Below are 23,758 nucleotides of genomic sequence, written 5' to 3'. Positions count from 1 at the left end.
GAACATAAAAACATAAAAACAGGTTCACAGCAGGTATATTATGGGGTGCCATAGCAGGATGGATGTCACTCTGTTAAAAGCCATGGAATAAAAGTATGTTTTTAAGAGAGATTTAAAAACAGGAAGAGAGGAGGCCTGTCTAACACTCAGAGGTAGGTCGTTCCAGAGTTTGGGAGCAGCAGCGGCGAAAGCTCTGTCACCTCTAAGCTTCAGCCTTGTGTCAGGGACCGTCAGTAGCAGCTGATCGGCTGATCTTAGGGATCGGGTGGGGCAGTAAGGCTGAAGGAGGTCGGAGAGATATGTTGGAGCGAGGTTGTTTAGACATTTAAAAACAAATAGAAGGAGTTTAAAATTGATTCGGTAACGCAGGGCCGCTAATATAGAGGTGATGTGCTCACGTCTGCGGGTCTATGTCTTTCATAATGATTGTGAATGATAGGCAACATTCCCCCAAAAATTGCAGTTCCCCTTTAAGGAGTGGGATTGCGCTCAAACAACCACCGGGTGGCATTCGTGAGCAGATAATATTGAATCAGCTCTTTCTCTTTTAGACTTGTCATCAGCTCAGTACTGCATTCTTCCCCCATTCTCCACTCACGCTGTGAGTGAGGGATGAGGCCAACACTCACCCAGACCCACTGCATGTATCCATGTTGTTGACGGTCACATCCACCCCCTGTGACTGCAAAAACTTGGCCACCTGTGGCTCTGTTCCAGGAGCAGCATCCTGCCCTCCTTCGGTGTAATCTGCTCTGCTATTGTTTACACAGACATACTTTTGTACTTTCTGAATCATTTGAGAGATAATTGCCACGGCTTGTCACACCACGCCGAGTCTTGTTTTGAGGTTCTGGGTGTAGTTTTATTTCCTGGCTCATGCTCCTATTTTGTGTTTTTTTCACTTCCTATTTTTCCATTTCCTGCAGCAGCTGTTCTAGCAGTTTTCCCCTCACCTGTGTTTTGTTTGTAATTAGCACTATTTAAGTTGAGCTTGCGACACCATTGGTTGGTCGGGCGATTATTGACTATTCACTGGTCACTATAGACCAGGGGTCTCCAAACTTTTTCCACTGAGGGCCGCACACGGAAAAATTTAAGCATGCAGGGGCCATTTTTATATTTTTCATTTTCAAACCGTAACAAAATATATGGATTTTTTTTTTGTTTAACCTTTATGGCTCCCAGGGACCATAGAGGGTCTCAGTCATTAAAACGTTAAAAATAAGTCAAATTAGTATTATTATTTTTTATTTAATGCTTACAGTAAATCTCTATATCAACTTGAGGTTGATATAAAGTAAAAAAAAAAAAACTTTTTCTGTCAAAGACAACTTTGTTTTTTTATAGTAAAACTGAAATATGCAGTATTTAGTAATTAGAGCCTTAAAATATCAATAATGCAGGACACCATTGATTTTAATTATTTAATATTTTTGAGTAATCACAGTGAAAAGTTAAATAAAATCCTACTAAATATATTTGGGATCCAAAAGGTCCCCCACTCATAAAGTGATACATTTTTATTAGTTGTTCTTTTTACTTTTAACACTTAAATTACGAGATCAACTTCAGATATATCTGTCGATTTTATGTTTGAACTATTATTTTGTTTCTTTTATGCTCTTTTTGTCAAATAAAACTTTGATGTTTTTATATGGCAACCACACAATATATGCAATATTTGTTCCACATAAAACATTTTAAAGTGATATTTTTAAAGTAATAATTCATTGTAACATAGATTTTTTGTCTTTTTTTTTTAATTTAACAATGGCAAAACAAAGGAAAATAAAGACAAAAGGAAAAAAAAAAACAGCCTACATGGCAGCTTTGTGTCAACATTGCAACTTTTTCTCGTTAGATTTCACCTCATTCCAATTTTTTAAATGTTTTTTTTTATTTTTGCAATACTATCAATTTTGCAATTTTTGCAGAATGTGTGGCGGGCCGGTAAACAATTAGCTGCGGGCCGTAAATGGCCCCCGGGCCGCACTTTAAACACCCCTGCTATAGACGTTCAAGTGCAAGGCGGCATGGCGTAGTGGGTAGAGCGGCCGTGCCAGAAACCTGAGGGTTGCAGGTTCGCTCCCCGCCTCTTGACATCCAAACCGCTGCCGTTGTGTCCTTGGGCTGGACACTTGACCCTTGTCCCCGGTGCTGCTCACACTGGTGAATGAATGATGAGTGAATGATAGGTGGTGGTCGGAGGGGCCGTAGGCGCAAACTGGCAGCCTCGCTTCTGTCAGTCTACCCCAGCGCAGCTGTGGCTACAAATGTAGCTTACCACCACCAGGTGTGAATGAATGATGGGTTCTCACTTCTCTGTGAGCACTTTGAGTATCCAACAATAGAAAAGCGCGATATAAAATCTAATCCATTATTATTATTATTATTAAGTGCGCACATACTTTGTGGACGCCGTCTGCTCCACATTACTTGTAAGTGGTTTAGCTGTGTTCCAGCTTTTTGTTGTGTTTCCCTCATAGTCTGTCCGCTCAGAGCACTTCACTTGCTCTTGTTTGTTTAATCAATAAATACCCTTTTTACTGCACACCGCCACCTGGTTCGTCTGCATTTTAAAATCACCACAAACTTTGTCGTCTTCCACGACGCGACGCTTGACAACTATGTGATCCTTTCCATCATTTTGCTTCTTTGAAACATTCACTTTATGTTCCAGCCCAACCACTTTTCTTTACCACCATCCAGATGTTTATGAAGTGTCTCAGCATTATTTATCACTTTCTTGGATGGCTGGATCTTTATTGTCATTGCACAAGTACAACGAAATGTAATTTTTCAAGATTAGACACACATTGTACAGCAGGGGTCACCAACGCGGTGCCCGCGGGCACCAGGTAGCCCGTAAGGACCAGATGAGTAGCCCGCTGGCCTGTTCTAAAAATAGCTCAAATAGCAGCACTTACCAGTGAGCTGTCTCTATTTTTTAAATTGTATTTATTTACTAGCAAGCTGGTCTCGCTTTGCTCGACATTTTTAATTCTAAGAGAGACAAAACTCAAATAGAATTTTAAAATCCAAGAAAATATTTTAAAGACTGGGTCTTCACTTGTTTAAATAAATTCATTATTTTTTTTACTTTGCTTCTTATAACTTTCAGAAAGACAATTTTAGAGAAAAAACACATATACATTTTTACCTTTTAAATTCCTTCCTCTTCTTTCCTGACAATTTAAATCAACGCTCAAGTAAATTTATTTTTTTTATTGTAAAGAATAATAAATACATTTTAATTTAATTCTTCATTTTAGCTTCTGTTTTTACGACGAAGAATATTTGTGAAATATTTCTTCAAACTTATTATGATTAAATTTTTAAAAAAAAATTCTGGCAAATCTAGAAAATCTGTAGAATCAAATTAAAATCTTTTTTCAAAGTCTTTTGAATTTCTTTTAAAATTTTTGTTCTGGAAAATCTAGAAGAAATAATGATTTGTCTTTGTTAGAAATATAGCTTGGTCCAATTTGTGATATATTCTAACAAAGTGTAGATTGGATTTTAACCTATTTAAAACATGTCATCAAAATTCTAAAATTAATCTTAATCAGGAAAAATTACTAATGATGTTCCATGAATTCTTTTTTTAATTTTTTCAAAAAGATTCAAATTAGCTTGTTTTTCTCTTTTTTTTTTCGGTTGAATTTTGAATTTTAAAGAGTCGAAATTGAAGAAAAACTATGTTTCAAAATGTAATTGTAATTTTTTCGTGTTTTCTCCTCTTTTAAACCGTTCAATTAAGTGTAAATATCGTAATAACATAGAGTTAAAGGTAAATTGAGCAAATTTCTGGCAATTTATTTAAGTGTGTCAAACTGGTAGCCCTTCGCATTAATCAGTACTCAAGAAGTAGCTCTTGGTTTAAAAAAGGTTGGTGACCCCTGTTGTACAGGGTAGCAGAACAGGAAAACTGATGAGTTGCCACTTATGGCGCCCGTAAACGGTGGGAAAAAGGTAGACGCTGGGGAAGGACAAGTTATAAAAACAAAGTCGATCTCAGACTGGGCTCCTGTTAGGGGGGCCCAAAAAAAGCACATATACATATTACGACATACAACTCAAGACTTGCAACGAGGGGTTGAGGGGGCAGGCATCCGGCCCAAAGCTGCCAGCCACTAGGGGCGCTGCTCTGTTTTCTGTCATACCACGTGTGTGTTTGTGTAGCTTGTATTTTTCGTGGATGCATATGTTTGTGTAAGCCTGCAGCGCGTCTCCGTTCCCCGACCTAGGTGCTCTCTCCAACGCGATAGCACAGCCAGTCAGTCCAACAAAAATAAACAAACAAACAGAGAAGGAGTCTGTTGCGCCTTCACTGCACCGTCCTCTGGGAGAGTCTCGAAGGAGCGATCTTGCCACGTCGCTTGCAGCCCGGGAAACCAATCTAGATTAGAACGTTAGTTTTTGGGGAGAGCAAAAACAAATGTTACATTTCCACTTTAATTGTTTATTTCTGGTCCTCAAATTCATTGTACTTCACCATCAGAGCAGACGGCGTCTCCAGATGTCGTGAAGTTTGCAATGTAGTCCAAAATTGACTTGCAACGTGCAGCGTGTCTCCGTTCCCCGACCTAGGTGCTCTCTCCAACGCGATAGCACAGCCAGTCCGTCCAACAAAAATAAACAAACAAACAGAGAAGGAGTCTGTTGCGCCTTCACTGCACTGTCCTCTGGGAGAGTCTCGAAGGAGCGATCTTGCCACGTCGCTTGCAGCCCGGGAAACCAATCTAGATTAGAATGTTAGTTTTTGGGGAGAGCAAAAACAAATGTTACATTTCCACTCTAATTGTCTATTTCTGGTCCTCAAATTCATCGTACTTCACCATCAGAGCAGACGGCATCTCCAGATGTCGTGAAGTTTGCAATGTAGACCAAAATTGCAAAAGTCTGAGTGCCCACAGTTTTGCTCGCATTCGCCAATGATTTGTGGCAGCTTTAGGGTCCTCTGAACGGCTGCCACCGTCTTCCAATGTGTCGATACACCAGGGCAACGCTTATTCCAATCAGCAGATGTTCTTTAATCATGATTCCGAATAGGCAGATGTCTTCAACATCCGCGACTGAAAGGGTCGCCAGGCACGCGGCACTCCTCTTCTCCCAAGAGTCTGTCGTCTGTCCAGCGACAACCGTTCTGTCAAGACAGGCGGGTTCCTCCAAACCCGGGATCTTGTCAATTTCGTTGAGAGGACAGATGATCAATTCCATTGTTTGGATTTTAGAGAGCAGTGCAAAGAGCAAACAGGAGACAAAACAAAGAAGCAAACAGGAGAAATAAGGGAGAGGGAAAGGGAGTGTCCGCCTTCGATGAGTGCCAGTGAGAAATATATATTAATATAATTTTGACACATTATTATTGCCCATGTCCTCATGCTGGCTATGAGGTATTGGGACCCTCCTTTTAGGAGGTGTGATAATGATATATTTTTAAGTGTTCTTTGTTAATCCATAGTCATGTTGGAAGCAGCTAATATTTGAACACTTTGGGTCTTTATCCTACGTCCGCTAGTAAACTCTTTGTTTCACCTTGAAGGCGCCGTACTTTCCGCGTAGGGGTATAACATACTACCTTTTCTGGGAGTATGTTATGACTTTCTTTTTGTTTGACCTTTTACTGTGGATGCTATTGTCGCATTGTAAGGGCTGGTCTCCTAAAGCTTTAGTAAAACTTGGCCAAGTACTATTCCGTCTCGGTGGTTACCATGAATTGATTAACGTGGACCCCGACTTAAACAAGTTGAAAAACGTATTCGGGTGTTACCATTTAGTGGTCAATTGTACGGAATATGTACTGTACTGTGCAATCTACTATGATGAGAATCAGCACCTCCAAGTCCGAGTCCGTGGTTCTCGCCCGGAAAAGGGGGGAGTGCCATCTCCGGGTTGGGGAGGAGACCCAGCCCCAAGTGGAGGAGTTCAAGTACCTCGGAGTCTTGTTCACCTGTGAGGGAAGAGTGGATCATGAGATCGACAGGCAGATCGGTGCGGCGTCTTCAGTAATGCAGACGCTGTATCGATCCGTTGTGGTGAATAAGGAGCTGAGCCGGAAGGCAAAGCTCTCAATTAACCGTTCGATCTACGTTCCCATCCTCACCTATGGTCATGAGCTTTGGTTTATGACCGAAAGGACAAGATCACGGGTACAAGCGGCCAAAATGAGTTTCCTCCGCCGGGTGGCGGGGCTCTCTCTTAGAGATAGGGTGAGAAGCTCTGCCATCCGGGAGGGGCTCAAAGTAAAGCCGCTGCTCCTCCACATCGAGAGGAGCCAGATGAGGTGGTTCGGGCATCTGGTCAGGATGCCACCCGAACGCCTCCCTAGGGAGGTGTTTAGGGCACGTCCGACCGGTAGAGGCCACTGGGAAGACCCAGGACACGTTGGGAAGACTATGTCTCCCGGCTGGCCTGGGAACGCCTCGGGATCCCCCGGGAGGAGCTGGACGAAGTGGCTGGGGAGAGGGAAGTCTGGGCTTCCCTTCTTAGGCTGCTGCCCCGCGACCCGACCTCAGATAAGCGGAAGAAGATGGATGGATGGATGGATGGATGTGCAATCTATTAATAAAAGTTTCAATCAATCAATCAATGGTCCTTCTTACTCAACATATATGTCATCCAAAAGAATTTGGGATTGACCAGTGTGTTTTATTTCCTGAGAGGAAGACCGGTCGCGCGCAACAGAGGGAAGAGTCGACCCAGATGTTTTCGTTAAGAGAGGTGACTAGAATTGAAGATTAACAATTCATTCTGTACAAAAGAGCAAGGTCAAACAATAGCAATTGTAGCGCTGGAGAGAGAACAGAGCCGTCTAAAGTCCCGCTTAATCTCTAAAATGGTCGCCCTCCACATATGCTTTTGTCTTCCTTGGCTGCACCGACTTGGGGGAGAACAAAACTGAGAGTTCACTCTTGTCCACTCTCGCTCCCCGCACCTGGTACTTCTTCCTCCGAACCGAAATGATATAGAATGTGTGTGTATTTGCAAAGGTAGAAAAGAGAGGGTGCATTCTATGTGTAAATTTTCTTCGAGCAGAACCATAGCCAAAGTTCAGCTTGGCTTCCATATCATGTAACATCCTTTTTACTAATTTGAGACAATCATGCAAAGTGAGCTCTTCAACATTTGACTGTGCCAGTCCCAGTATGAGGATTGACTGCGCTGAGGTCACAGGTCTACAGAATGTTTTAAAAAGTTGATGCGTGACCCTCGATAGTTTCTCCGAGACCCCATTTGATCGTAACCGCGGTTCTTTTCAAAGTGCTCTATTATTTTGTCCAACAAGCTTAGTCTAAAAAGCCGCCTGTGGGGAGTGGAAGCGATTATTTGCATGCAGGCAAAGGTGAGAGCTTGTGTTTTTTTCCCATAACTACTTTAGTAATAACAGTGGAAAAGATCTTTTGGCGGGTGGCTGAGCGGAATAGAAATCATTTTCAATAGAACGCAGGTAGTGGCGCTATTATCCGAGCAAGAGGCACAACTACCAATCCCTGTATTAATAATGCAATAGGACCCTGGGGCAGCCGTCTATTTGCAGAGCCCCCCTCTTATGTTGTCCCTTTCCATTACACACACACACACCCACAAAGTTATGACTTTTGATGGTAATGTTTCCCGGTTGACAGTGTTCCCAGGACTGTGATACAGTAATTGCTTGTTTTGTTGTAATTTCAACATAATAAATTGGTTGCGAGATACCGTACTATTGCTGTTGATGGGATAGCAAATCCACACAACTTCATGCACATTCCTTGAAACAGCCTCAAGCGATCCAAAAGTGCCTTATTTTCCATGAACTGGCTTCCTCTTACTTATAACTATTTGTGAAATTCTGATCTTATGTAACGGAGGCCAGTCTGTGGCGGTGCTGGCTCTGGAGGGTTGATTGTCCTGGCTTTAAGCTAGCACGCTTGTCCCAGGTTTGAGTCCAGAGTTGGACAGAAAAAGCAGGGACTGAACCAGGCCGGATACAGTGGTGCCGTGACCTGGATGAGGGTGAGTATAACGAGGTCAGCTAGTGTGGCTCGGCCATGTGTACGGTGGTAAACCTCACTCCCTGACAACCTCAAGAGCGCTGCTGGCTATGGAGGGTTGATAGTCCGGGCTTTTAGCTAGCGGGCTTGTCCCAGGTTTGAGTCCCGAGTGGAACAGAAAAAGCAGGGACTCAACCAGGCCGGTTACAGTGGTGCCGTGACTCGGATGAGGGTGAGTATAACGAGGTCAGCTGGTGTGGCTCGGCCATGTGTACGGTGGTAAACCCCACTCCCTGACAACCTCAAGAGCGCTGCTGGCTATGGAGGGTTGATAGTCCGGGCTTTTAGCTAGCGGGCTTGTCTCAGGTTTGAGTCCAGAGTTGGACAGAAAATGCAGGGACTGAACCGGGCCGGTTACAGTTGTGCCGTGACCCGGATGAGGGTGAGTATAACGAGGTCAGCTGGTGTGGCTCGGCCATGTGTACGGTGGTAAACCTCACTCCCTGACAACCTCAAGAGCGCTGCTGGCTATGGAGGGTTGATAGTCCGGGCTTTTAGCTAGCGGGCTTGCCCCAGGTTTGAGTCCCGAGTGGAACAGAAAAAGCAGGGACTGAACCAGGCCGGTCACAGTGGTGCCGTGACCCGGATGACGGTGAATATAACGAAGCTCATTTTCTTGACAACCTCAAAAGCAGTGCTGGCTATCGGGTTTGTAGCTCGGTAGCTAACACGCCAAACGTCCCAGATTCGAGACCCGTGCCGAACAGAAAAAGCAGGAACTGAACCAGGGTGGTTACAGTGGTGCCGTGACCCGGATGAGAGTGAAGTTTAGGGGTGTAAGTGTAACGGAGGCCAGTCAATGTGGCCGGGCCATGTGTATGTTGGTAAACCTCTCTCCCTGATAGCCTCAAGAGCAGTGTTGGCTTTTGGGTTGATTGCCCGGGCCCATTTGGATGGAACGTGTCAGGTTCAAGTCCCGAGCGTAACATAATTAGCAGAGGCAGAACCAGGCGGGTGCCGTGACCCGGATGAGGGTGAGTGTAACGAATAGGGCTGTGAATCTTTGGGCACCTCATGATTCTGATTCGATTCGATTCTTGGGTTTAACAATTCGATTCAGAATCGATTCCAGATTCAAAACGATTCAACAATTTAAAATGTATCTTTTCTCAAGTAAATATATACAGCAGATATGATTATCTACATCAACAATATGATTTACCTGAAAAGGACAAATTTAAAATAAAATAAAAAAATAAATTATTAATCGATTTTATGAAAATTGATTAAGGATCATTACAAATAAGAATTGTGATTGATTGGAAAATAGATATATATATTTTTTGATATTCCTACTAAGGGAGGCCAGCCGGTGTGGCTCGGCCATGTGTATGTTGGTAAACCTCACTCCCTGACAACCTCAAGAGCAGTGCTAGCTATCAGGTTCATCGTCCGGGCTTTTAGCTTAGTAGCTCGCATATTTGTCTCTCATGCCGAACGTCTCAGGTTTAAGTACCGGGCTGAACATAAATAGCAGGAACAGAACCAGGCGGGCTACGATGGTGCCGTGACCCGGATGAGGGTGAGTGCAATGGATAGGGCTGTGAATCTTTGGGCACCCCACAATAGATTCGATTCTTGGGATTAACGATTCGATTCAGAATAATTCCCGATTCAAAACGATTCTCGATTCAAAGTCAGACTGATTAAATTATTTTTTTAATGTATGTATAAAAATCGAGTTTAGATTTATTTATTTTTTAATCGCAAAAGGATCGTTACAAAAATTGTGATTATTTCGAAAACAGATTTTTTTTTTCATACGCCAGTAACGGAGGCCAGCTCGGTAGCTAGCATATTTGTCTCTAATACCGAAAGTCGTAGGTTCGAGACCCGGGCGGAACATAAAAAGCAGGGACTGAACCATGCGGCTTACACTTAAACCCAACGTAATAATGTATGTAGTAAAATGGGTCATCTTTTTAACTACATTGGCAAACCGACGAGCCTTGAAATAAACACACTTATCGAGATGAGTTAGTAAAAATGTCATCTTAATTTCACTTTTATTTGCCTCGTAAAAATTATATAAAGAGTTAGGGGGAGGAATTTGATTAAAACGTTTGGTGCTTTAAAATGGATACCCCGAATCTCACATAGTTGATACTTCCGGTTTCCCCAGGTGAGGACGTGCCCACGAGTTACTGTGGGGGAGACCCTCCCCCGACCCAAGCGCCTTGCGAGGTGGCCTGTCATGCAGACTGTGTTCTCAGCGTCTGGTCCGTCTGGTCCCCCTGCACACACAGTTGTGCCTCAAAAACTGCAGACGGCCGACAAAGCCGCACACGCACTGTGTTGGCGCTTCCGGGAAAAGGTAAGGCAATGCATTATGGGCCATCACTTCAAGAGTTACGATAAGGTATAGGCTGACAGAAAATACTGAAATAGGACGCAAGAAAATAGACGTAGGGCTCTATCTGGACCACTTCTACAGGTCAGGAAACTTCAAACGCATTCCCTTTTTCTGAAGCGTAATATTTTTTTTTTTCAGATGGGAAAACGTGTCCAGGACCTCCGGCTTTGGAGGAGTGGAGAGTTTGCAATGACCACCCTTGCCTGGTGTTTTACTGGGAGGCCTCGGCATGGGGGCCCTGCATGGCGGATCCCTTTTTGGACTTCAATCAAACAAGCCTCTGGAATGAAACATCTCCCTGTACTACGGGTGTCCAAATTCGGAAAGTTACCTGCCTGAAAATGAACGGTGGACTCGTTGTGAGCAAAAGGTACGTTCTATAGCTTGGTGTTCATTTTATTACTACTCCGTCTATAGGATGGAAATGTATGTTGTGTTACATTTAATATTTGTATGGTTTCTGATTCGGGCTTTTGTATTCACAAATATATCCTCTGTTCTTTGATATAAATGTGTGTTTTTTTAATTGAAAAACATAGATAACAAGATGAGGCAATTCCTGAAGGAATTGGGTGTGAATGCTCCAATGCTGAAGTTGAACTGAAATGCTGACAGAATGTAGTATGAATGTAAGAATAGTTTGAATGTTGGAATGGTTTGACTGTTGAAGAGTTTGAATTTCCAGGATGAACATAATTTGGTTTGGAACTTGGGAAAGTGTTATTTGGATGAATTGAATGTGTTGATGTTGGAATGGTTTGAATCGGTTGAAAAATGTGCGAATTGGGGAAGTTTAAAAAATGGACAATTCATTTTGAATGGGGAAAATGTCCCTGAAAACTGGGAATTCCTGGAAATCCGGGAATTTTTTTTTCAATTGTTGAAAGAGAGCACCGGATTTTGAACAGGTTGAATTTTTTAGAGTTGGAACGGTTCGAATCGGATAAACAATGTGGGAATTGTGGAACTTTAAAAAATGTCCCATTCATTTCAATAGGAATTTCGGGAAAAGCGGGAATTTTTTGAGAACATTTAAAAACACTTGAATTTACTGAACAATTCAAATGGATGGTTTTGGAATGTTTCAAATTGGTCAAGAAATGTTGAAGTAGTACATTTTTTAATTGAGAAATGGTATTAAGGAATTCCTGGAATTTCAGGAAAACTGGGAATTTTTCCAGTTCAAAAAAACACTTAGGTTTTTTTTCCTGATTAAGAGGAATGTTTGGACGGTGGAACGGTTGAAGTGGGTTGAAAAATGTGGAAGGAGTAGTCGCTAGAAAAAAAGGGTCAAAAAAGTGTTTGAAAAAAAAGGGAAATCTGGGAATTCCTGGAATTTTTTGGAACTTGAATGTGCAGGCTGAGTGAAATATGTTGACGTTGGAATGGTTTGAATAGGTTGATGGTGGAATGGTCGAAGCTTGAAAAATGTCCAATTAATTTTGAATGTCCCAGAAAACCTGGAATTCTGGGAAATCTGGGAATTTTGTGTGAATGCTTTTGGAAGTAGTCACACAATTATGCAAATTAGCCACATCCAGCTTGGAAAAGGAATACAAAAAAAACATCCCCATGGAGTTTAACTGTTTTATAAAACTGAACTTTTTCTTTGAGCTTCTATAAACTGTATTTCTTTCTATGAGAAAAAGATAGTTTTTTTGCTGTTTTGATTCAATATACGCCAAATTTTCCAAACTATAGAGCGCACCGGTATGAAAGCCACACCCACTAAATTTTAGGAAAAAAAATGTTTTTCCATATATTAGCCGCAGCGGATTATAAAACGCAGATATATACGTTGTGAAATGAATTATTTACACAGAAAGATTTTGTAAATGTTTTTTTTTAAATGCTTTAGTTTTTTCCAAACACGGCAGTTAAACGGCTGATCAAACAAAACACAAGTCGTTATCGCGGTCTCCAATCAGCTAAAAAGACTCAATAACTCCACGGTGAGGTTTTTGTGAATTTACTGATGAATTTGTGAATACGTTGAACAGAATGCCTTTGTATGCTACGTGGTAGCATATTAGCGAATGCTAATGACGCTAACTTTATGACATTACAATAGCAAGTAGAAATATGCGTGAAAACACTCCTACAGACATCACACATGGGACCGTGTAGTAAGTAAGAATTGTTTTAGTTATATTGTAAAACTTAAAAATGTTGCTTGGAGTGATGAACGAAGAATCCGTAGCAAACTTATCCAAAATCTGGCGCCATAGCACAAACAATAAAACACCATTTAAGTGTATTATTGTGTGTTTAATGAAAACTATTTGCATTATGGCCGTCAGCGAAGAAAAGTCCATAAATTAGCGGCATCTTTTTTAAGCCGCAGTATTCAAAGCATAGGAAAAAAAGTAGCGGCATATAGTCCGGGATTTACACTGGTTTACGTTTCTTTGAAACTGTACTACCTCCCCAAGGGATATGAGATATTGCAGAAGTGTTTTCTTAACTTTTGTACGATCAGTTTAGTTCTTTGAGATCATTCAATAATTGGTCAGTGTTACTCCGAACAACAGAATTCAAAACATTTTTGCTTTCATTCATTCATTTCTACACCGCAAACCGTCATTAGGGTCGGGGGTGTCCCAGTTGACTTTAGGCAAGAGTCGGGGTACCCCCTTTACTGCTCGCCAGTCAAACGCAGTTACTATTTTCTTTTTTGAAAAAACAAAATAAAATACCAACACTTGGACAAAAGAGACATGAATAATTTAGAACATTTACCCTCCCTTAGCACCATATACTGTATTATTAATAGTACTATAAATGAATTATAGAAGGGATTTGTAGCCCTTACCCTTGTCCTATGCTACACACAAGCCCACACAGGTTGTAATAAAAGTTGGCAATATGGCAACAAGCTGTCATGTGGGTATAACTCCCCTGCATTATGATTCACCAATAATTAATATTGTTATATCCTTGAAACTAGGAAAACTATTGCATTGGCATCTGTTTGAACCTGAGAGAGAGTCAAAGCAAAAGAGCCAAGTGTGATATAATGTTTACTGATATGTGTTTAGGGATAATGTCAGGTTCAAACCCAAATGACATCTATTAAACAAGACAAGAAGCAAAGAAATAAACAGAGACATAATTCAATTTGGCTCAATTTGAGGAGAAATGTCTGGTCCGTACTCTTGCACAGTTTCCTGCACGCTCTGACGAAAAAAGGTTTACGTCTCCTCTTTTATTTGGATATTCCCTGTTTACACAACAACAGCTGTTTCTAAAGGAATGGGGGGTATGTAAACAGCCATTGTTTTCGGTTACATTGACACAAAAGGAAAAGATGCCTCGGGCTTGGGCTGGTCCTGGATCGAGCTTGGGCAAGTCTTGGATCACAATAGATAACGCCCTTCCCGTCTCCTCCCATCGTGCACAATGGAATTTTCCAAGCCTTTCTCTTGGTGCAACAAAGACAGCCTCTTAACTTCTCCCTTCACTATTTCAAGGATTTTGTATATTTCCGAGAACCAGCATCCTTTGCAGTATACATTTGATTATTGCCTATTTATTTTGTTGAAGTTATGTACAAAATTCAGAAGAATTGTTGTTTTTAAGGGACAACTGCAAAGCGAAGCTGGTTAAAGATCATCAAAATGACAGGGTTTCAGTGTCTTTAGGAATCTAATGCAAAAATATAATTATTTTCCAAGTTTTTGGAACTGAACTTTCTGGCCGAATATGCCCCCCCCCCCCCCCCACCCCTGCACCCCTCGGGGCTGCCTGTTAAATAGCTCTGCAGTAGAAACTACCACATACTCTGTAATCTACAGCAATGTGCTGGAATATCATTTTCAGTTCTATCATGACAACAATAACACTAAACAGACCTCACCACCACCGTCAACACATTCTTCTTAATCAGGGCAAAAAACGAAGGTGTTTTTTGAACTGGAAAAATTCCCGGTTTTCCTGAAATTCCAGGAATACCATTTCTCAATTGAACATGTTACCAAGTCATTATTTCTCGACCGATTTGAAAAATTCCAAAACCAACCATTTCAACCCATTCAGACCATTCTTTTTTTTTTTACCATTTTCTAAAAAATTCCCGCTTTTCCCGAAATTCCCAAAGTTTGGGGAAATTCCCACTGAAATCAATGGGACATTCTTCAAAGTTCCACAACTCCAACATTTTTTATCTGATTCAAACCGTTCCAACTTCAAAATATTCAGCATGTTCAGGAATTGTGTGCTCTACTTCAACAATTCCAAAAAAAATTCCAGGATTTCAGTTCAACTTCAGCATTGGAGCAATCAGGGATTGTCTCATCTAGTAGACTATATAGAGTACAGAGCATAGAGTAAATCAGGGATACCCAACTAAATAGTCTTGGAGGGCACATTTCTAGAAGGATAAGGACTCCTCCTTTCACTATTTCAATGATTTTGTATATTTCTGAGGACCAGCATCCTTTGCAGTATACATTTGATTATTGTCTATTTGTTTTGTTGAAGTTATGTACGAAATTCAGAAGAAATTTAGTTTTTAAGGGCCTACTGCAAAGCGAAGCTGGTCAAAGATCATCAACATGACAGGGTTCCAGTATCTTTAGGAGTCTAATGCAAAAATGTCAGTCTCTTTCAAGTTTTTGGAACTGAACTTTCTGGCCGAATATGCCCCCGCATCCCTCGGGGCTGCCAGTTAAATAGCTCTGCAGTAGAAACTACCACATACTCTGTAATCTACAGCAATGTGCTGGAATCTCATTTTCAGTTCTATCATGACAACAATAACACTTAACCGACCTCACCACCACCGTCAAAAATGACAGCAAAAAACGTTTTATCGACATAATATTTTTTTTAGAAGTGGGTTACTTGATAGGATTCAAGTAGAGGTACAATAAAGCAAATATCATTGCATGCTGGATGGATTGTTGACGTTATTGCCGTGGCGTTCAATGGTTGTTGGTTTTTTTGTCCGTTTCACGCATTTTCTTGTGAGGCAACTTTTCATTAGTCATCAGTTTTTATAGGAGATGCTCCATGCATACAATACGCACATTGTCGTAGTCCTCTGGGCATGCACAGAGGAGTTTGGGGTGGCTGACTCAAAGCACTTTATGAGTGCTCGGGACATAAATATGCGGCTCTACAGTTACCAGCCTGACATTACATACTTTGGTCTGGACTATTTCTTAAAGACGTCCCCTTCAATGCCATTACTCCTTAGATAGAACTAAACTTTAAAGGTTTATAAAGCCTGTAGTTTGAAACTTTATCGTCGGGATAGGAATTCCGTCTCTTTTGACTCGGCTCACTAAAATTTCGTCTCCCAAGTGGCTCCTCATTGTTACTTTAATGAATGTATTACCTAATTATGTGTAACATGAATAACTAATGTAAAAACACATGGACTATAACCTATGTATAGTATGTACGTATATAGCTGTGTGGAGGGAGAGTGTGATCAGCGCCCCTGCAGGAGCAAAGGTCACCGCCTCTGTCGATGGTGTTGAGGGCGGAGCACCATCGGATAGGGGCGGGGCATGTGCTGACGGCGAGACACAGCTGGCAGGTGATTAGATTTCACAGGTGGTACGTGGTAATCTAATCATCTGTTGTCTTTAATAGTGAGCGGCCGGTGGAGGAAGGAGAAGGGAGAGACTGGAGAGAGAAAACCTCTGAAAAGATTGTTGACTTATTATATGAACATTAAAAACTTGATTGAAACAGCACGCCTAGAAGCGACTTCCACAAGCTGTATTGATAAACTTAACATAATTTAATACATACCGTATTTTCAGGACCATAGGGGGCATGAATGGTCTCTTTTCTATCTTTTTTCATATATAAGGCGCACCGGATTATAAGGCGCATTAAAGGACTCATATTTTTAAGATTTTTTCTGAATGTAAAAGACTTCCTTGTGGTCTACATAACATGTAATGGTGGTTCTTTGGTCAAAATGTCGCATGGATGATGTTTTACAGATCATCTTCAAGCCGCCTTCTGACAGTCGCTTCAGGATGCGCCGTTTTGTGGGCGGTCTTATTTACGTGGCTCGCCTTCGACAGCGTCTTCTCCCCGTCATCTTTGTTGTAGCGGTGTAGCGTGCAAGGATGGCGCTAACTGTTTTAATGACATTCAGACTTTACTTCAATCAATAACGGAGCAGCATCTCTATCATCCGGAAACAACCGTGAAAAAATGTCTGCCCGGAACTCTCTAATAACTAAAGTTCCTTGGGTGAATAATGTAAACTCACTACACCGGTATGTTTTAGCGCTTTCATGACGAGTTTACTGACAGATATAAGTAAGAACGTTACACTACTTTATATTACAAATGGCAACAGTGGAGGATGAATGTCACATAACAAGAAGATAGAGAAAAATAAGAAGCTTATCAACTACGGACCCTTATGCAGATCCCAAATACAGATCAGCAGGTACCAGAAGGTAAGAAAAGTTCCAGATAATATGTCTTACCTTATACACACACCATAATAATACTGGTATGTTGAAGTACGGTACAATCCATCAAGCGGTGCGGTTTATAGCTTACCAAAGTCGTACTAAAATATTTTGATAGATTTTTGAGCTCCATGTGTAATGTTCTATATTTTCAATGGAACATATAAAATGTTAGTGTTGTTTTTTTGAGTCATATTGCCATCATAGTGCAGTCTACACATATCTCTTATGTTTGACTGCCATCTACTGGTCACACTTATCATTACACCATGTACAAAGTAAAATAGCTTTGAGGTGTAACCAGAATTATTCCGTACATTAGGCGCACCGGGTTATAAGGCGCACTGTCGAGTTTTGAGGAAAGAAAAATTATTTTTAAGTCCGCCTTATAGTCCGGAAAATAAGGTTCATGAATTCATTTTAAATATATATATATATATATATATATATATATATATATATATATATATATATATATATATGTATATATATATATATATATATATATATATATATATATATATATATATATATATATATATATATATATATATATATATATATATATATATACATATATATATATATATATATATATATATATATATATATATATATATATATATATAAATGTATATATACTATATATATATATATATATATATATATATATATATATATATATATATATATATATATATATATATATATATATATATTGTATATATACATATATATATATATATATATATATATATATATATATATATATATATATATATATATATATATATATATATATATATGTATACATACAATATATATATATATATATATACAATACATATATATACATATATATATATATATATATATATATATATATATATATATATATATATATATATATATATATATATATATATATATATATATATATATATATATATATATATACCGACCAATGCGGCTTTAAAAGATTTTTGTTTTTAATATACTTTCCATCGGAAGCCGGCTCTCTCGATTTCGAGCCTGATCCCTTCCTTCACATCATTACTTTATAGCTGATTTATTCATGTGTGTTACACATTTCCTGCTTTAATGAAGAACTATTATGCAATAACGACTTTTTTTTTTGTCAGAATTGCTACCAACAGTTTGGTTATGTTTGGATGTTCCTGTGTTTTTGTGTTTAGAATCACTTCCTGTCCTGGTGCTCTTGTTTTGTCAGTGCTTCCTGTTTGGTCTCTATGTTGTCAAGCACCTTTACTTTATTTTTTCCATGTCCTGTCAGCACTCCTGTTCCTCGTTTAATTAGTTCTATTTAGTTCCACCTGGGTCCCTCTTTCAGCGCTGGATCGTTCTACTTTGTGTGCTGTTTTTGTTTGTTTCATGCTTCCTTGTGAGTGCATCCAAGCAACACAAGATTCTTGACATTTTGTTACCTATACCTATTTATTTTTTTTTGGCATCCGTTTAAGTCCCGAAATTTGTCAAAAAAAACCATGAAGAAATGGCAGAGATATTTATAAAACAATCTTTCCTTATTTCATATTTCCGGGAAACGAGCCGTTTGGAATTTTCCCACTTGGTGTCGTTTTTCCCCAGGTGTGACGTTATGCATATTTGGTGCAAAAGGACTTTGCCCATTTCCTCCACTGTAGTCAATAATAGAATAGATTATAATAGAATAGAAAGTACTTTATTGATCCCTGTGGGAAATTCAGCACCACAGTTCGCTCACAATAGACAGTAATAATAATAAATAATATAATATATATAATATATTATATATATAATATATAAATAATATAAATATATTCTACATATACTCTACAATAAGCTCCTTTTTTGTCTCTACCCTCCTGTTGTGGGGCTGACTGGTTCGTACATGCACGTGCATCCTCCGCCGTTGCCATTTCTAATACAAAGTGGCATATAATTCTAACTTATGCAACGTTTTGACCAAAGAACCACCATTACGTTGTTATGTGTAGACCACGAGGAAGTCTTTTAAATGTGGAGAATAAATCATATATGACCCCTTTAAGCAAATATTCGGCTAGAGCTTGTGAATCTTTACTCTTTATCGATCTTTCGTCACTGCGGGTGCATTATAGGAAACAACGCTACAAGAGTTGTTACATTCAACGCTTTGCAAAAAGGTCACCACCAGTATTTCAAGGGCATCTATGTCGATTTAATCCACATTCAACATATGTCCTTGTGGTCTAGATAATACATATTGAAGTGGTTCACAAACATGTTTTCACCAAATACCACCTTAGAAAACACTTGGCTCTCCGAGTACCACCATGATGACCAACATTATAAACACACTTGCATAGTAGGCCTAAGTAAGCAGAGCTTTTATTTAACAAGTATATTTAATATTTTTGGCCAATGTAACATTGCACGCAGTTTGAATTGTAGAATTTTGAGGACCAGTCGTAGACAATTTAGAGTGAAAAGCAAATTTTATTTTCACTCGCATACAAAACATTCTAACTCGGATCGCTTCCCTGGCTTCGAGACTCTCCCGAAGGACACAAAAAACTCCCTTCTTGTCTCTCATGGACTTTGGACTGACTATCTGCTGCACAATATCAAGGCCGTGGAACAGAGACACACTGCAGGCTTACACACATACATACCACAAAAAAAATATACGCCACACACACACATATCCAACGCCCTTGACGCATCCTTGATGGATGGATGGGCAGCGCCTGAAGAGCTGCAGCCTGCCACCATGGCCCCCCCACTCCCTCCCCTCTGTTGCTAGATATCTCGAGATGTACGTTGTAATATGTATATGTGCTTTTATGGAGGTTTTTTTAACACTACCCCCCTTAGGAGCCCAGTCTAGATTGTATTTTTTTACTCATCCTTCCCCAGCGTTTACCTTTTTCCCATATTTTACGGGCCGCCTTGTGGCGACCCATCAGCGTTCCTGTTCTGTAACCCTGTACACTGTTTGTTTGTCTAATCTTGAACGGGTTTGTGCTGAAAACTAAGTTTCGTTGTACTTGTGCAATGACAATAAAGACCTATCGTGTCCTAACGGTAACATTTTGTTTGAATATAGGAAAATAAAACATTGTACCTAAATAATGAATAAAAATACAAGTGAAATAATGATTGTACGAAAATTAATATCAACATACAGTTTTTAAAGCTTAAATAAAATTGTACCTAAAAGTTCACAGTATAGTATATGGTAATATTTACCATATTTTCAGGACTATAGCGCGCACCGGGATATAAGCCTCACCCACTACATTTTAGAAGACTTTTTTTTTTCCATATATTTGCTGCACCGGACTATAAGCCGCAGATATATACGTTGTGAAATGAGTTATTTACACAGAAAAAAACATGTTTTATTTACATACCTTAATTATTTCCAAATGGTGTCTGTAACACGGCAGTAAAACGGGAGATCGAACAAAACAGAAGTCATCGTCATGGACCCACTAGCTGCGGAAGCTAGCTCTCCAATCAGCTAAACAGACTCCACGGTGACGTCTTGGTGGTATTAATTAGGTGTTTGTGAAACCGAAGCGATACACAAAGAATGCCGTTATAAGTTAATATTACTAACACACACACTTGTAAAGGTGTTAGTGTATTAGCTAATGCTAACGACGATAGCGTCATTACATTACGATAGCACGTACAAATGTGCATGAAAACACTCCTACAGATACCACACATGGTACGGGTTTAGTAAGTATAAACAGTTTTAGTTATATTGCAAAACTTAAAAACGTTGCTTGGAGTGATGAATGAAGAATCCATACGAGTAAAAACGCTATGGATGGCTTGAAAAAAACAAAAAAACACTGCCGGTAATTTGAAGGACACTGCAGCACCTACGGTGAGCGAACTAGTCCAAAAGATGGCGCCATAGCAAACGCAATAAAACACCCTCTTTGTGTTTTTGCTTGATTTTTGTTATACATTTATTTTTATTATGGCCGCAAGCGTAGAAAAATCCATAAATTAGCCACTGTATCTCATTAGCCGCAGGGTTCAAAGAGTAGGAACAACGTAGCGGCTTTCAGAATTTACGGTTATTTTCTCTTTGGCGTACCACTAAATGGCGCCAGAGTACCGTTCCACATTCGGTACTCGGGCTTTACAGCACTTTTAATACCCGTTTTTTTGTGTCTATCTGCAAGCTGTTAATTTTTGGGGGGGTGTTCCCAGATTGTAAATGAAACCACGCCCCATCCTCTGTAAAATTACAATGATTTATCTTTTGAAAATGTTACCGTGTTTAAGTGTTTATCATGAAGTCATTGCGGTTATTTTTCTCTAGACTTGGTTGAAAATAAACTTCATAAACATGATATAGATTCACCCGGTCACATCATTAACAAGTTATTTAACTTCCTATACAAGACAGCAAAAATGTAGGGCCAACAGCGCCCCTCATCCAACATGCAGTCAACCACCTGTGAGATATTGACAAAAAATCCCACAGATATGCTGAAGTTAATTTCTGTAAAATTCCAAGCTGCTAACTGTGGCATTCTGAAGCATTGCATGATTCTCCCGCCAATGAGAAACTGGGGCCACGAGGCAGTTTTCCAACGTGATTAAGAGCTCCGCCACCTTCAAGATGCCCAAGCAATGTTGCTCACACTAAATATTCACATTTTAAACACGGCTTTTTCTAGACAAAACCGACTGTGAGTTGAGTTCTTTTCAAAGGACAGTTAAACTACACTGCAATACAAGCTGTATGTTGCGATTACAAGTCTGTGATATTCAATAAACATCAGGCATTTTTCCATCGTTTTACCCTTCCCTGCAGGCACAAGACATCAAAACAACGTTGAAAACTCGTTAAATTAGGTCCTGGCGTTGAGCAACTCAAACATAACGTTGGAACAACATGCTTTTTGACAATGTTTATTCAATGTCGGGTTCTGGCTTTGATTTAACCTTTGAATTTTGGTTCTTTCCCAACCAATAGTCTACAACACCCCCCAGACCCTGATAGGGACAAGCGGTAGAAAATGGATGGATGGATAGTTTACAACACAAATACAACGTTGAAACAACATGCTTTTTGACAACGTTTATTCAATGTCGGGTTCTGGCTTTGATTTGACCTTTGAATTTTGCTTACTTCCCAACCAATAGTCTACAACACCCCCCAGACCCTGATAGGGACAAGCGGTAGAAAATGGATGGATGGATAGTTTACAACACAAATACAATGTTGAAACAACATGCTTTTTGACAACGTTTATTCAATGTCGGGTTCTGGCTTTGATTTGACCTTTGAATTTTGGTTATTTCCCAACCAATAGTCTACAACACCCCCCAGACCGTGTTAGGGACAAGCGGTAGAAAATGGATGGATGGATAGTTTACAACACAAATACAACGTTGAAACAACATGCTTTTTGACAACGTTTATTCAATGCCGGGTTCTGGCTTTGATTTGACCTTTGAATTTTGGTTATTTCCCAACCAATAGTCTACAACACCCCCCAGACCCTGATAGGGACAAGCGGTAGAAAATGGATGGATGGATAGTTTACAACACAAATACAATGTTGAAACAACATGCTTTTTGACAACGTTTATTCAATGTCGGGTTCTGGCTTTGATTTAACCTTTGAATTTTGGTTCTTTCCCAACCAATAGTCTACAACAACCCCCAGACCCTGATAGGGACAATCGGTAGAAAATGGATGCATGGATAGTTTACAACACAAATACAATGTTGGAACAACATGCTTTTTGACAACGTTTATTCAATGCCGGGTTCTGGCTTTGATTTGACCTTTGAATTTTGGTTATTTCCCAACCAATAGTCTACAACACCCCCCAGACCCTGATAGGGACAAGCGGTAGAAAATGGATGGATGGATAGTTTACAACACAAATACAATGTTGAGACAACATGCTTTTTGACAAGGTTTATTCAATGTCGGGTTCTGGCTTTGATTTGACCTTTGAATTTTGGTTATTTCCCAACCAATAGTCTACAACACCCCCCAGACCCTGATAGGGACAAGCGGTAGAAAATGGATGGATGGATAGTTTACAACACAAATACAATGTTGAAACAACACGCTTTTTGACAACGTTTATTCAATGTCGGGTTCTGGCTTTGATTTGACCTTTGAATTTTGGTTATTTCCCAACCAATAGTCTAAAACACCCCCCAGACGCTGATAGGGACAAGCGGTAGAAAATGGATGGATGGATAGTTTACAACACAAATACAATGTTGAAACAACATGCTTTTTGACAACGTTTATTCAATGTCGGGTTCTGGCTTTGATTTGACCTTTGAATTTTGGTTATTTCCCAACCAATAGTCTACAACACCCCCCAGACCCTGATAGGGACAAGCGGTAGCAAATGGATGGATGGATAGTTTACAACACAAATACAACGTTGAAACAACATGCTTTTTGACAACGTTTATTCAATGTCGGGTTCTGGCTTTGATTTGACCTTTACATTTTGGTTATTTCCCAACCAATATTTTACAACACCCCCCAGACCCTGATAGGGACAAGCGGTAGCAAATGGATGGATGGATAGTTTACAACACAAATACAATGTTGAAACAACACGCTTTTTGACAACGTTTATTCAATGTCGGGTTCTGGCTTTGATTTGACCTTTGAATTTTGGTTACTTCCCAACCAATAGTCTACAACACCCCCCAGACCCGGATAGGGACAAGCGGTAGAAAATGGATGGATGGATAGATTTCAACACAAATACAATGTTGAAACAACACGCTTTTTGACAACGTTTATTCAATGTCGGGTTCTGGCTTTGATTTGACCTTTGAATTTTGGTTACTTCCCAACCAATAGTCTACAACACCCCCCAGACCCGGATAAGGACAAGCGGTAGAAAATGGATGGATGGATAGATTTCAACACAAATAC

At 39.9% G+C, this 23,758-nt stretch overlaps 1 protein-coding gene across 1 annotated transcript in view; it reads left to right on the top strand.

The window, feature by feature from the left end:
- Nucleotides 1-23,758, top strand: part of LOC133663707 (thrombospondin type-1 domain-containing protein 7B-like) — a 124,839-nt gene that overhangs the window by 5,549 nt on the left and 95,532 nt on the right. Inside the window, exons 2-3 of the mRNA XM_062068389.1 lie at nucleotides 10,159-10,350; nucleotides 10,528-10,759. Coding sequence (XP_061924373.1) covers nucleotides 10,159-10,350; nucleotides 10,528-10,759 — 424 coding nt within the window. The remainder of the gene's footprint in view (nucleotides 1-10,158; nucleotides 10,351-10,527; nucleotides 10,760-23,758) is intronic.

This window comes from Entelurus aequoreus, linkage group LG13 (genome assembly GCF_033978785.1).
Source record: "Entelurus aequoreus isolate RoL-2023_Sb linkage group LG13, RoL_Eaeq_v1.1, whole genome shotgun sequence".
Classification (NCBI taxonomy): Eukaryota; Metazoa; Chordata; class Actinopteri; order Syngnathiformes; family Syngnathidae; genus Entelurus; species Entelurus aequoreus.
Note: the sequence above shows the minus strand (reverse complement) of the source record. Positions and strands in the feature narration are given on the sequence as shown.